Source organism: Sinocyclocheilus anshuiensis, unplaced genomic scaffold (genome assembly GCF_001515605.1).
Source record: "Sinocyclocheilus anshuiensis isolate Anshui unplaced genomic scaffold, SAMN03320099.WGS_v1.1 scaffold466, whole genome shotgun sequence".
NCBI classification, from domain to species: domain Eukaryota; kingdom Metazoa; phylum Chordata; class Actinopteri; order Cypriniformes; family Cyprinidae; genus Sinocyclocheilus; species Sinocyclocheilus anshuiensis.
In genome coordinates this window covers 1,736,406-1,751,800 of record NW_015544159.1, presented here as the reverse complement: position 1 = coordinate 1,751,800, position 15,395 = coordinate 1,736,406, and the positions used below count along the sequence as shown (strand labels likewise).

The 15,395-nt window shown below is 35.5% G+C and overlaps 1 protein-coding gene across 3 annotated transcripts in view; it reads left to right on the top strand.

Annotated features, from left to right (window-relative positions):
- The window catches only part of LOC107695547 (exocyst complex component 6), a 58,614-nt gene that overhangs the window by 6,361 nt on the left and 36,858 nt on the right, over positions 1-15,395 (top strand). For all 3 annotated transcript variants that reach the window (XM_016495523.1, XM_016495522.1, XM_016495520.1), the window contains exons 2-6: positions 6,088-6,259; positions 8,458-8,505; positions 8,647-8,737; positions 12,318-12,363; positions 14,885-15,089. In XM_016495523.1, the coding sequence (XP_016351009.1) occupies positions 6,088-6,259; positions 8,458-8,505; positions 8,647-8,737; positions 12,318-12,363; positions 14,885-15,089 (562 nt within the window). The remainder of the gene's footprint in view (positions 1-6,087; positions 6,260-8,457; positions 8,506-8,646; positions 8,738-12,317; positions 12,364-14,884; positions 15,090-15,395) is intronic.

Here is a 15,395-nt window from a genome sequence, read left to right as displayed (position 1 = left end):
TTCCACTCACTACTACGAATCTACATCCCCTTCAGAAGTCTGAGATCCGCTAGTGAGCGACGCCTCGTGGTACCATCACAGAGAGGCTCAAAATCACTTTCCAGAACATTCTCGTTCACCACTCCTGGCTGGTGGAACGATCTTCCCACCCCTATCCGGAATGCTGAATCCCTGACAATTTTCAAGCAACAGCTGAAAACCCATCTCTTTCGAAGCTACTTGACTTCATCATAAACAAAAAAAACAACAAAAAAAAAAATTCTCTCTCTTTATTTATTCCTTCTCTTTCTAGCTTGTACTTATTTGAACAATGTCTAAGAACTTGGTATTACAACCACTTCCTGTGTCTGTTTGCCTCTTTAAGAAGAATCGCTTTATGTATCCCCCAATTGTAAGTCGCTTTGGATAAAAGCGTCTGCTAAATGACTAAATGTAAATGTAAATGTAATATTTTATTATATTAAAAAATAAAATATATTTTAAACAATTTAGGGAAAAATAAAATTTTCATTAAAAGGTATGTCACTCTGTGGAGTTCAGTTGTGAACATACAAGTTATGTTTACTTTGATTCTCAAGGGCTAACAAACATGTGGTAATCTTTTTCTTCCCCATTAAGGGTATAAATGAATATCGTGATAAATATAGCTAGCACCTAGCCTGAAAGCAAAAATGTGAATTACTAACGAAAATTGTTGTTAATTAGATTTTTTTCTATTTCATTATTGATAATGAAGACTTGACAAAAAGGGCATAATTATAATTAAAAACAATTATACTTGAAACATGCTGCTGGTATAGAGTGTAACAGTTTGGTTCCAGAAGTAAAAACTTTCTCCATAGGGAAATAGATTTTAACAATAACTAATAAACCTTTAATGACAGACCTACTGTGAGCTATGAAGTTGTTAATTGTTGATATATGCATTTATTGAAACCATTCTTTCATATTACTTCAACTTATTTTAAAAATAATTGTGTTTAACAGCTGAATACTGGGCCTGTAGCTCAAAAAGTAGAGCATGGTGCTAGCAACGCCAAGGTCATGGCTTCGATTCTCAAGGAATGCATATATATATTCATTGCCCTTTTTGTGGACTGTTTATTCTTTGGAATTCTAATTCGATTTTTGGAAATATTTTATGAATTTCAAATTTAGTTTCCCAGCCCTGCTCGCGATCACTCAGAACATCACAACAATTGTATCACAATGTGGTAAAAATGACTCAGAACTAGCATCAGCGTCATTCACAGTCTAGACGTTGAGGCTGTGTTGCCAATGGCAACCTGGATTTCATCCGAACCTTCTGCTCGGCATCTGAAAGAGAGAGCCAGCTGGCGGTTTCGCTAGCAGTGAGCCATCCAAGACTTTGCTACTTTGTTATTATGAATTTCTTTTGTTTTTATGCTGGTTGAGATCGTTTAATGCAGATCGTTTAATATGAATTCCATGCTAATTGCTGTGACTGTTCAGAAGTAGTTTAACAGCAGCTTCTGCCTTTGACACAAACACACCTGTGAACAGAGAAAGGAGCTGCTTTTACAGGCTGATGCTCATGTCAAGAGTCGTGGAGAGACAAACCATTTATCCGGTCTGAATGAATCTATGAGTTTGAACAAATGTTTAAAATAAATCTCCAGTTTATTATTTTCATTAGGGCTGTGCAATATATCGAAATTATCGAAATATCGCAAATGTACATATCGCAATATGCATATCGCTACAGCTTGCAATATTTGGGGCCATGAACAAAAGACAAAGAGAAAATCACTCACTGCTCTTACCTAAATAACTTTTGTAGCTTAAATACGAATCAGAGCATATTGAATTCAAAGAGTAAATACTAAGCGGCGTTTTATTTTTCCTTTTTATTATTCAGTTCCTAAACTCATGTTAAAAGGATTACACTAATGTTAAAATGACATTTTTATGTAATGCTCGAGTAAAACACAAACCCTTCACTTTCATAAGTTGTTGTAGGGTTGCTTTCTTATTAGAATCAGAATCAGAATGAGCTTTATTCACCACTTAAGTGTGCGCAAACACAAGGAATTTGTTCTGGTTTTACAGGAACTCTTGGTACATACATACATACAAATATCCATATATATATATATATGACACAAGATAGTTATAGAAGTTCACAGAACTGACTCCGCAACAGCTGAGTAAAACTGTTTCATCTGAGCATGTGGCACTTTAAGCATTATCGTATCGCATATCGAATATCGCATTATTTAATGAGTTATCGCATATCGCATTTTTCTTCAATATCGCACAGCCCTAATTTTCTTCATGATTCATAATGCTTTATAATGAGTTACTGAATTTGTACAGGTAATTCGGTCACCTCTATAAAACAAGGAAGCAGAACTTTGTTAGGCCAACACCATGTCACCATGCAACGTTGTCCTGCTAATTTAACTTGCATTTTAACATTATTTATAAAATTATTTATTAAATTGTTGTGGTATTCTAAAACAGCCAATGAAAAGTCAGTTTTTACATGCATTTCTAAAAAAATTAATGTGATCTCAGTGTTGCTCTATTTCGTTCTATATGACTGATACTTGCACACGTCACAGGGAATTAAAAAAAATTATTAATGAAAATAAATAATGTCATGTTCCTCTCGTTCATGATACACTGCAGTGCTTTCCAATTGAATGCTGTTGGGTCTATTCAATACATGGTTATAACATTAACATTGCTTTTTAGAATTATTATTATTATTTTTTTTTTACATTTGCACAACAATTTTGGGTCTTGTGTTGGGTAACCACTTCATATTCATTGTAAACCACATGAGAGCCGCTGATCTATGGCTGCTGGTTTGGTTAAAATATTTGCATATGAATCATTGATTCGACATGCTCTGTTCCCTTGTTGCCCACCTGGTGGCGCACTTGGAGAACTATTCATGCATCTCTTCAGCTGCAGCACATTCTGCACTCTAGTGGTTCTCACCCACATTGTGTAGTATACTGTATTTTTTCATAGTCACTTAATTTTAGCCCAATGCTCATAAATGGCAGACAAAACAAACAAATTTTTTTTTTTAAATGCCAAGGACCCCCAAAGACAATGCTAGATTGTCTTATGTGTAAAATATATGTGAATGTAAACAATTCATTTATACTGTGTGGAAAATATTATGGAGTGTGGTATTGTAAAGACTACTAAATTGCACAGTTGTTTAATGTATATTCTTATATTGTTAGTGTTATTTTGGTATTATTAATATACATTACAGTTTTTAATTTATTTAATTAATTTTTCACTTTTATATTTTAAGTTTGAGTGATTTAGTTGTTTTTTAATATCTTTAGTTTTTATACATTTTTATTTTAGTTTTGTTGTTATTTTAGTACACCAAGTTAAAATAAAAGAATATGAAAATTGTTGCTATGGCAACTAGCTGAGATAAGTTTTTTTTTAAATATTTTATTTAAATTTGTTTATTTCATTTCAAGCAACAAATTGTCTCCGTTAATAAACCTGCAGTATACTTTAGAAACTTCTAAATTAATATCATTAATGTCATAAAGGTATACTTCACTCAAAAATTAAGATTCTCTCGTCATTTACTTAATTTACGTCATTTCATTCCAAAAGTGACTTTCTTCTGCAGGACACAAAAATTATATTTAGAAGAATATTGGTAACCAAACAACTTTGGTGGCCATTGACATGTATGCGCAAAAGAAAAACACAAATATTTTTGCAAAATACAGTTCTTTTAAAGTCATACAGGTGCATCTCAATAAATTAGAATGTCGTGGAAAAGTTTCACGTTTATTTCAGTAATTCAACTCAAATTGTGAAACTCGTGTATTAAATAAATTCAGTGCACACAGACTGAAGTAGTTTAAGTCGTTGGTTCTTTTAATTGTGATGATTTTGGCTCACATTTAACAAAAACCCACCAATTCACTATCTCAACAAATTAGAATATGGTGACATGCCAATCAGCTAATCAACTCAAAACACCTGTAAAGGTTTCCTGAGCCTTCAAAATGGTCTCTCAGTTTGGTTCACTAGGTGACACAATCATGGGGAAGACTGCTGATCTGACAGTTGTCCAGAAGACAATCATTGACACCCTTCACAAGGAGGGTAAGCCACAAACATTCATTGCCAAAGAAGCTGGCTGTTCACAGAGTGCTGTATCCAAGCATGTTAACAGAAAGTTGAGTGTAAGGAAAAAGTGTGGAAGAAAAAGATGGTGCTCACTCTATTGGTTAGTAAGACTGCAACTCAAGGCTGGCAGTCATGCATATGCTCTGGAACAGAGTAATATCGCGTCCATATCGCAGGCTTTGCGATTAGGAAATCGCAACGTCTCAAAGCGCGATTTCGATTCGTTTTCGATTAATCGCACAGCCCTAGCTTCCATACCACCTCAGCAGTGCCACAAACTGATCACCTCCATGCAACGCCGAATTGAGGCAGTAATTAAAGCAAAAGGAGCCCCTACCAAGTATTGAGTACATGTACAGTAAATGAACACACTTTCCAGAAGGCCAACAATTCACTAAAAATGTTTTTTTTATTGGTCTTATGAAGTATTCTAATTTGTTGAGCTAGTGAATTGGTGGGTTTTTGTTAAATGTGAGCCAAAATCATCACAATTAAAAGAACCAAAGACTTAAACTACTTCAGTCTGTGTGCATTGAATTTATTTAATACAGGAGTTTCACAATTTGAGTTGAATTACTGAAATAAATGAACTTTTCCATGACATTCTAATTTATTTAGATGCACCTGTACAGGTTTAGAATGACAGAGGTGAGTAAATGATAACAGAATTTCCATTTTTGGGTGAACTATCCCTTTAAGATACACATTATTAAAATAATTGTTTTTTTTTCTTTTTTCAAAGATCCTCTAGAAAAATTTTACAACCCCCTAAGATTCCGCAGACCCGAATGAGAAAGCCCCATATCTAGCCACCACAGGTTTTGCATTATGAATCATAGTAATACCATGGCGTTTTATTTTTCTATTTTCTGAATCCAATCAATCACTAATGGATAAAAAAGTCTCCAGAATTTTTTTTTGAACATCCTTGAAATATCCAGCTTTGAAATACTTTATGGAAGTAAAATGGCCAGTTCACTGTTTCATGTTGATTGTGAATGCTAAGTAATGCAATATGGTGTCAGCTGGTGCAGTTCCCTTCACAATTCCTCTGGATCTGTGTCAGGAAGTGAGTGAAGGCCCTGAATCATGTCGGACTGTTCTTCTTCTCTCTTGGCCATCTGGAGCAGTGAGGAGGGCAGCACACTCTGTGATCTCACAACACACTGAAGAAGCAGCCCATCTGTTGGCCTCACCTCGCCAGCTCTCACTGCTGCACACAGACACCGAGGCCAGCACTAGAGAGCACAGCTACTGAAACACACATGCTCTTAGATTGATAACACCACACGGAGACACCTGCAGAGAACTGAAGTTTGTGTGTTATCTGAAAGGGAATCACAAGGTGTTTACACAAAAATAATGCATTTACTGAAATTACTTTTAGTAAATCATCAGGTTTCTAGATATTGGCTCGGTTTGGGTTCCGGCTGCAGTGTAAACTGATGTAAAAAGAGTTTGTTTTTTTGGTTGCTGCTGAATGTTTTGCACTTGTGAAATATCTGTTTGGACAGATGGGAGGATAAGACAGTTTCTAAAAGTGACTTTGATATTTGAAGCCATTAAAATATGGAACTCTAAAATGTTGTGTGTTGTATGTAAAAAAAAAAAAAAAAAAGTGTGTCGCTGTTAATGTAAATGAAGATGAGATGACATTCATGGGACACTTTAAAGGGGTCATATGATGCGATTTCAATTTTTCCGTTTTGTAAAAATCGACGCGTTTCAGAAAGGCGGGGCATAGAGGAGAAACAATAATGTACAGTATGTGTAAAATAATGTGATTTTTGAACCTTAAACCGCATAAACACATTTCATTACACCAAATACACAACATAATGTTCTTTTTAGCAGCATAATATGACCCCTTTAAGATCTTAAAAGAATATTTCTGCAGTATCTCTGTTTGAAATAGTTTAATGTATTACTTTGATGTTTGTTTTATAGATCCGTTTACGATGATCAGCCCAACGCACACAAAAGGTTTATGGAGAAACTTGATGCCAGAATACGCAACCATGACAGAGAGATTGAGAAAATGTGCAACTTCCATCATCAGGGATTCGTGGACGCCATCACAGAACTGCTGAAAGTCCGAGCAGATGCTGAAAAGCTGATGGTATGTGGAAATCATAATTAAAATATTTATTATTATTAATAATTATTATTTTTAGGGATTAGAAGCATATTATGCATTCTTATTATTGAGAAATAATTGTTTGTTTTTTTAAGAGAAATAATAAATTTTGTCCTGTTAAATATTGTGGCAGTACCATGGTAGAATAATAGTATCAGAAATATATATATATATATATACCATTATACTAAACCGCGCTGGGTGATATATAGAAAATTCACAACATATTCACATTGATTTTTCTCCCAATCCAAACTTAAGTGAACATTGCTGTCATTTTTAAATCCTGCTGAAAAGCTTTTCATTAATATTCATAGAATTTAGTGGAATCAATTTAAAATGCTTTATTAGTCCTTGACCTTGTATGGAGCTTAAAATATGACAAAAATATTTGAATTTGAATTGTGTAAATTAACACAAAGTGTCATTTAACAAAATTGAATATTATGTGGAATTTAACATAGTTTTGAATTAGATTTTTTTTTACTTGAATATTGAACATTTGAAATTTAATTGGACAATTACTACGGTGACCGGGAGGGGACATGTTCGGTTCACTTAGTTTTGTCATGGCCACTACATATTAACTCGTGGGAACATGGTAATATGTCGTGGCCACGCGCTGTGAAGTTGTGGCCTCGAGATGCTATGTTGAGGGAACAGCATCCATTTCTGGTGGCCACGACTTATGTTGAAGGAATGACAAGTGGCTTGAAGTGGGCCGGTAAGCAGTATATAATGTAGTCTTTTGCGTGCCGGCACTTCTGACATGTTGCCAGTACTTAGAGTCAAAGCGTCAGTGTCTGGGTGATTAGAAATGACACTAAACTGTATAAAGCACACTACCAGGAGGGGTCACCTCTCATCTCGACAATTCACATGAACGAATGCAAGTGGAGTCGGTCTACCGCAGGGGTTTTCAATGTGTGGGGCAAGAGAGCATGTCAGGAGAGCTAGAATAATAATGAATTATTGATTACTAAATTGAATCAGTACATTATAACGAAAACAATACCTTAAAAATGAAAAGAAGCAGGTTTTTGCGATCACAATCTAATTCAAAACTGTTAAATGCCACATAATATTCAGTTTTGTTTAATGGCACTTGTCAATAATTCAAATTTACACAATTCAAATAGTTTTGTCATATTTTAAGCTCCATACAAGTTCAAGGACTAATAAAGCATTTTTTAGCATATTTTAAGCTCCATAACCTTGTGTGCAGTTTACTACTTTGTATTTTTATAATGGTACATATTAAGGAAAAGACCTCTCAGACCTCTTTCCTAGTTTCCTCAGACCAGTGCTCACTCCCGTGGAATGGAGATATGCCCGTGGTGTCTAATTTTTATCCACGATGGTTGGGTCATTGTGCGTTCACGGGGTTCAGGCCTTGCGCTGGAATCGCACGTGGCACGCCAATTCTCTTTAGCTCCCTTTCCACTTCCCAGAGTGAAATATGGTGACCAAACGGCACAGGAGTGGCTTACCAATCCTCGTAATTAGACCCACATTATATAAAGCATATTCAGATAACAAGAGAGCACATACGGCATCAATGAGGTCACTGGGCCCTCTTTGTTCACGAATAAATTAGATTTTTAATAAACTCAAAAAGCGGTTCCTTATTACGATGACCTAATGAGACTTAATATGTGGGAAAGTCTGTGGCCATGCGGTCCCTGCACCTGGGGCACAATACTGGCACTGTGGTGTGGAGGTTTTCACATTTGATGTTAATCAGCCACCCAGCGTTTGTGTTCAGCTGAAAAAAAGAAAGAAAAAAACAATGTGTAATTACCAGAAAATGCTATCCGCATTTTACCCCAGACAATGAATGGCACATAGAGCTCATTGAAGTTACCAACAAGGGACCAATGGTCAATTGGGTCATTGATTTGAATTGTTTGACAGAGCCAGAGGAACAACCAAAGTTCAAAAATCCCAAGTAAAATTGAGAAGTTTGTCACAGAATCTGTTAGAAAGGGCTGTCAGAAGCGATTACCGGCCATAAAAGCTCCCCGCCGACCAAAAGTTCAAGTTCCCGCTGCACATTTAATTTGAATTTGCATGGCTTTGTTCTTGACTCCTCATGAAGCATGATCTGATTACAAGGGTGAGCAGTTACAACAGGGAATCGTGGGCTTATTTGTCTAACAAAAGTGATATTATGTTTTAAGGGCCAAGTGAGCGACACCAATCGAAGACTTCAAGACGCCGGACGGGAGGTATGGCACAGTCTGGCTTTGTTAGTTTGTCTGCCGTTAGATGGGCAGAAGAAAAGAATGTCGATTATCGAACAATAGTGCAGAGAGGACTGTCTCGTTAATTGAGTGGGCTTCACACTCTTTGACCTTCCCTTATGTAAGGTGACGGCCCAAACAGAGGAGGTCATACGCTGCCGAATTCAACAGAGGAACATGGCCACCACGGTGGAGAAGCTGCAGCTCTGCATTCCCGGTGAGATGACATGGTTGCGTAAAAATATGACCTGTAACCGCGACGCTTTTGTCCTTGTTTCCCAAAGATTTAATCAAAAGACTATTAAAAACAATCAAGGTACCGTAAACGCCAATGTTCCCAGGTTTCTTGTTACAGTAATGCATAGGGTTGTAACTGGTATGTACTAACGCAGATTTCGGTGCCACCAATGCTTGAGCGATCGATTTAAATATTTGTTCTCTGGTTCTCCGAAACGGACGTAAGGATCACCGGCACCGCACGTGAAAAATAATACAATAACGCAAGTCGGAAAGCTCTAATAATACAAATCCAACACATCTTTGTAGTAACGAGAGTGTCCATGTTGTTTTCACATTCCGACTTAAAAGCACAACTCGGGAAATGAGAGCATCCGAGGAGCATCTGTTTCGGAGAACCAGAGAACAAATATTTCAATCGATCGCTCAAGCATTGGTGGCACCGAAATCTGCGTTCTGATTCGGTGCAATCAGCAATTACACTTGCTCTGATGGCAGCAGGTAGATACCGTTCTATACTGTAAAAAGCATATGGTAAAAAGGCTATGTCGATTAGCAATGGATTATAAATATACTTAATTATGATGAAAATACCAAAGATGGCTTGAATAACACAAACTATACATTGTCGCAGTCGAGTGTTTATTGTCTTTGTTTTATCATTCAAAACGTTTATATCTTCTGTTTACTCAGTTACAGCAATAGCAATGCCTTTGTCCATATTACCAAAGAGGATATGAGTCCTATACCTTCTGTGATGCACATGTGGAGTTTCTGCGCGAGGGCGCCCTCTGGCGTCCAGTATGAATGAAACAGACATTAAATATGTTTATAGCGCTCAATAATGGCCAATCGATCCTATTTTGGGTATTTTTTATTTGTATTTTTTTTTAAGTATCGATTTGGCACCGGTATCGTAAAAACCCAAACAATACCCAACCCTATTGCTAAGGTCTTCTGGGTGGTTGTTAGTGTGCTGCTATTGCAATTGTTGGATTGAAGTTGCTCTGTACTTGCAATAGTACTATGCAATAGTACTTTTTCTGCAGCCTTAGTTACAGAAGTATTATTTATGCAGCCTATTTTTCCTATGTATTTATTTCTATTGTATGAGGTCAGTCAAAACATTACACACTTTTATTTGAAGCAAAAACGTATTTAAAAAGTATTTAAAATGTACAAGGTACAAGACTGTGTTTAATGGCTTTAATGCAGAAAAGAACAACAAGAAGTGATATAATCAAATTACAAACGATGGAGAAATATAAAACTATTGATGTTGATTACGTGTTTGGAAATAATATATTTTAAGGTTTTTTTTGCCTAATATGCATATATACATAAATATTTAAGTAGTTTGAGAGTGTAGGGAGATTGACTGTTACATCATTCGCAGCTCTTCATGGGAGCAGGTGAGTGCTAAAGAGTTCTTTTGGCATGATTTGTTTGTTTTGATTCTATGATTGGTGCAGATTTCTTTGCAAAATCATGGGTAATATAGTTTTTCACCAATTATGCGGTTAAACATGATTATTAAAAAAATTGTTGACAAAATGCATGCTGATGGCTTCAGCATGTACCACTGATTACCAACCTCAAAGATCACAGTAAGTCTGTCTTTAATGGTTTATAAGTAATTACTAAAAAATATATTTGCTTATGGAGAAAGTAAATAACATTTTTACTTCGAAACCTGACTGTCGCACTCTATTTTGTGGCTAGAACTGGTGGTTGCTAATGCATGGGTATGCAGTTCATAGGGTGTTCTGAATGGTTTTTTTTGGTCCAAAGAGAAAAAAGAGATGGCATTACTTGATCCATCTTTCAATGCAAGTCTAAAGGGTTTTTTTGTTTGTTTTTAATTGGAACCAAAAATCAAAAAGGTAAATATCACACCTCAACATGCCACATAATTTGAGGTAACATTCATTTCCGAAGCACAAATGATGTGGGACGAGATAGGCGCTTAATTTTAATGCATATGATTATGCAATAATAAAAGAGATGCTGACCTTAGCAAGCACTGTTAATTAACAGCATCTTTCTAGAGAAGTGTGCAGTATGGGTTGCAGCCATGAATAAATTTCATAGAAGGGAAATTGACCACGACAAACCCCCTCCCCCATTTCTATATTACACAGAGGGATCCAGGGGTTCACCTCAGACAACCTTCACATGAAATATTTAACTCAAATCTATAAGAGGCAGACAGAGACGCAATTTGTGCCCATTGAGCCTGAAATACACAACACACTGGGGTTAGAATCATACTGTCTGTCTTTTAGCCCTTCCTTCAGTGGCACTGGAAGTATAACGTTACAGCGTTAAAAGAAAGAGCCTCCTCTGGGATTGGCTGAGACCCAGAGTTCATTTCTGCCCCTAATGAATGAACCCAGTGTCATTGCAACGGCCACTTTCAACAACTGAAACTTTCCTTTGCTTTAAAAAAAAAAAGGAGGATGTGGAAAGTGGCAGTGTTTTGCTGAAAAAATTAATTGAACTGCTAGAATTGATCTAAAAATGCATTTAAACCTCTTTTATAAAGAAGTGTTTGGTCATCTCCTAGAAAGAAGGGATGGATGTAAGGTCACGTTGAACTTGAAAATAATGACCCTTCTTTGTCCATTAATGTCTACTTAGTCAGTCATAACACATCATCAATAAATAAACTATTCAAACGCAAAGACAATTAACCTTGTGTGTGCCCTTCTTCACAGCACTGCCCTGTACTGTCAGGCCCATGTTAGGCCTCCTCCAAATTGAGGCAATTAGTGCAACGTGTTTTTCCAGTAATCTGTGTGTCCCATATGAATATATTTTTGATGAGTTCTGAGATCTCTCTGACCCTCCCATAGACAGCAATGTAATTACCACGATCAAGGTCCAGAAACGTAGCAAGGAGATCGGTAAAATAATCCATGTGGCATCAGGGGTTCAACCGTAATTTTACGAAGCTATGAGGATACTTTTTGTACGCAAAGAAAACAAAAATAACGAATTTATTCAACAATTCGTCTCCTGCGTCACGCGGATACGTTGTTTTCGTTCAAATCAAAGTGTAAACAATGTAGAAAACGTTGTAGAAACACGTGACGCAGCTTACACAGAATAGCATATGCTGTTTGCGTTCAGTGGATACTCTCCAAATTTTTTTTTTTTAAGTGTCGGTTCAGGCACCGGAACCGTTTTAAAAGTATCGATTTGGCACCGGTATCGGAAAAAACCCAAACGATATCCAACCTTAGTAATGAGTCCAGGTCCTCATTAAACTGTGCCCTGTGTTTATATTTTATGGTCTCTCTGACTTGATACAACAGTTCCTAGCTGCTTGGACAAACAGAAAGAGAATTAGATGTTTTGTTTTTACAGTGGTTTAATCAAGAGACCCACTGGATGATTCTGTAGATAAATGCAGTTATGTGTGGTTTCTTTGGTCTGTTTCTTTCAAAAAGAAATAATAGACGTTTAGGAAGTGGTTAAAGTTCACTGAATGGCGAAAATGTTTCCATTTGATTTCTTTTTACTTGAAATCATGCTGTCTTTTGTTTACATTTCTGCAGTCCTGGAAATGTACAGCAAATTGAAGGAGCAGCTTGAATCGAAAAGGTAACTTACTGCTTATTTGGGCTAATGTGAGTTTTTATCTTTATTGGAAATCAGTCATATTCATTAATGGTGACAAAATAGGTTAGAATCTCTTTAAAAAGGAAATTAATTTAATAAAAAACTTCATGATATTAAACTAAATATTATATAAGTTGCATCGAAGGTTTAAGGTTTGCACTTTCCGGTCCAAATACAGTTTAAAACTATTATTTTGGTGATTGATATGTTCCAGCAATAGAAATTAAATATGCACTCAATAAAATGTATTAAAAAAAATAATGAGTTACAAAGAAATGACAAGGTTACAATTAACAAGGTTGCAGATTTGTTCTAAATGTTGTCAGTATGTTTAGGAGAAAGGTTGGTTTTAGTTATTGACAAGCCTAAACTTTCCATAAATTAAAGAAAGAATATTCTCATGATCATGCAATATCTACAATATAATAGTAATTGAATGTGTGAGCTTGATCAATGTAGTCAACGACACTACAGTTATACGGTGTCAAATGTGATAAAAAGTAATGAGACAATTTACGGTTTGCTGAAGAAAGTCACAATTTGAAATCTTTTTTTTTTTGTTTTTTTAAATGGGGTGAAAGTCATGCAATAAAAGGGTTGCACCCGAAACAGCAGAATATTATATGATAAAAATTAATTCTACAGTGAAATGAATAGAAATTTGAATTCTTTATCATTAAAAACTATCTACTTTATATGTATTTATATAGTGAAAAATTTTAACATAGAATAGCATATGCTGTTTGCGTTCAGTGGATACTCTCCAAAATGGCAATGGAGGAGACGAATTGTTGAATAAAGTCGTTATTTTTGTTTTCTTTGCATTTATTTGAAACTGAAAATTTTGTAACATTATAAATGTATTTACTGTCACTGTTGATCAATTTAATGCATCCTTGCTGAATAAAATTATATTTTTATGTATTTATTTTTTTTAATCTTACTTAATTTTGAGTGGTAGTCTATCACTGTTCACAAAATATTAACCAGCAAAAACTGTTTTCAGCATTGATAATGATAAGAAGTGTTTCTTGAGCAGCAAATCAGCATATTAGAATGATTTCTGAAGGATCATTTAACCATGAAGACTGGAATGATGATACTGAAAATTCAGCTTTGCCATCACAGGAATAAATTACATTTTAAAATATATTCTAATAGAAATCAGTTATTTTAAATCGTAAGAATATTTCACAATGTTAAAATAATTTTTTTATAAAATAAATGCAGCCTTGAGGAAACTTGTTTTTAGAAACATTCAAAATCGTAATTATTCAAAACTTTTGTGTATTCTGGAAAAAAACAACAACTTTAAATTAAACTTTTCAATTAAGATCCCATGCTTTCCCATGATTCTCTTGATAGCAGCATACTTCCATGAATTTGGCCACCACACTAATCAATACAAACAAAATATGTAATGAATTGGGTGTGAAGAGCACAGGAACACAAGCCTTTAATAAACTTCTGTGTTTGTTGTGGTAGTATTGTAGTTATTCAGTGCTTATAAACTTCCACCTGTGACCACACAATTTATATTAATGCAGAAAGTTGCAACATTGCTTATCAACCGTATACAGTCTTTAGTTAAATATAAGCACTCTTACTTCGTGAATGAATAACTTACTCTGACCAGAGCGATCCTCCCTATACGCAAAGTACGCAAGCTGCGTAGGGCCCCCGAAACACCAGGGGGCCCCCTCGCTCGCAAAGATGATTTAATTTTAGTTTCGTTTTTGAATTTGGCCAGCGGTTATGAAAACCGCTTATGTCATTTCTTTTAATGCGGTGTGCTGTCGCCCTTTCTACGTAAATATCTGTTGAAAAAAATCAGAGTTGAAAGCGTACCGAGCCGCGGAAGAGACACCGTTTCTCAAGCGGACAAAGGCGTTTCATTCATTCATAACTCGTCATTCATACATGTACTATTGAGTACAGATTGGCCCGGTTCACTTTCATCATGATACGATCTGACACTGATTCTCTTAGCCAGAGATAGGATTTTTACAGATACCTCAAAACATGCCGCAATACAATTACAATTTGATTAGAATTATTACGAAATGATGTGCTTATTTTACAGTTACATTTTTATTAACTAACAATTACACCCAAAATATAAAATGAACTTTTAATTGAACTCCCTGAAAGTTGCCAATACTATAACCCAGTTGGTTGTTATAACTTATCAAATATTTTGTCACCGCATAGAACAGACGATGAACTCGAGTGTCAAAATAAAGGTGCATCTTATTGTTTGTGTGTGTGTGTGTTGTGTCAGTACATCATATTATTAGTCATTTGATCGATGCATTGTTTTAGCCCTAGTAAGTGTCTCACTGTAACCCAGATTTTTGCCCTTTTTTTTTTTTTTTAAAGAATATTGAAACCATCTTACTCTTTATTATCATCTCATTTCTGTTGTCTTATTGATATTTCAGTGATTTTAGGGGGTTTTAGGGAAAGGTAAACTGATGACTGACGTGAATCTTTTCCTTTTCAGATACTACTCTGCATTGAAAACCATGGAGCAGCTAGAAAACATTTATATTCCCAGAGTGAGCCAGTACAGGTTCTGCCAAATCATGGCTGAGACACTCCCTAAACTCAGAGAGGAGATTAAGGAGATCTCCATGTCTGACCTGAAAGACTTCTTGGAGAGTATCCGAAAGCACTCGGATAAAATTGGTGAAACCGCAATGAGACAGGTAGGATTTTATTTTATTTTATTTTTATTTATTTTTATTTTATTTTATTTTATATTATTTATTTTTTAAATAGGTTGTTGTAAATGTTGCTGTTTCAAAACCTAGTCTATGGTTGCATCCTAACTGAATAGATGCTCATAAGTAGAGGTCGATCGATAGTGGATTTTGCCGATACCAATAGCTAGGTTGGACCACACTGGCCGATACCGATTAACCGATAGTTTTTAAACTGGATACTGAACAAAAACTAAAATAGTGCTTTATTAACAAAAACAGTACTGAACCATACTAGTAGTAGTAGTAGTA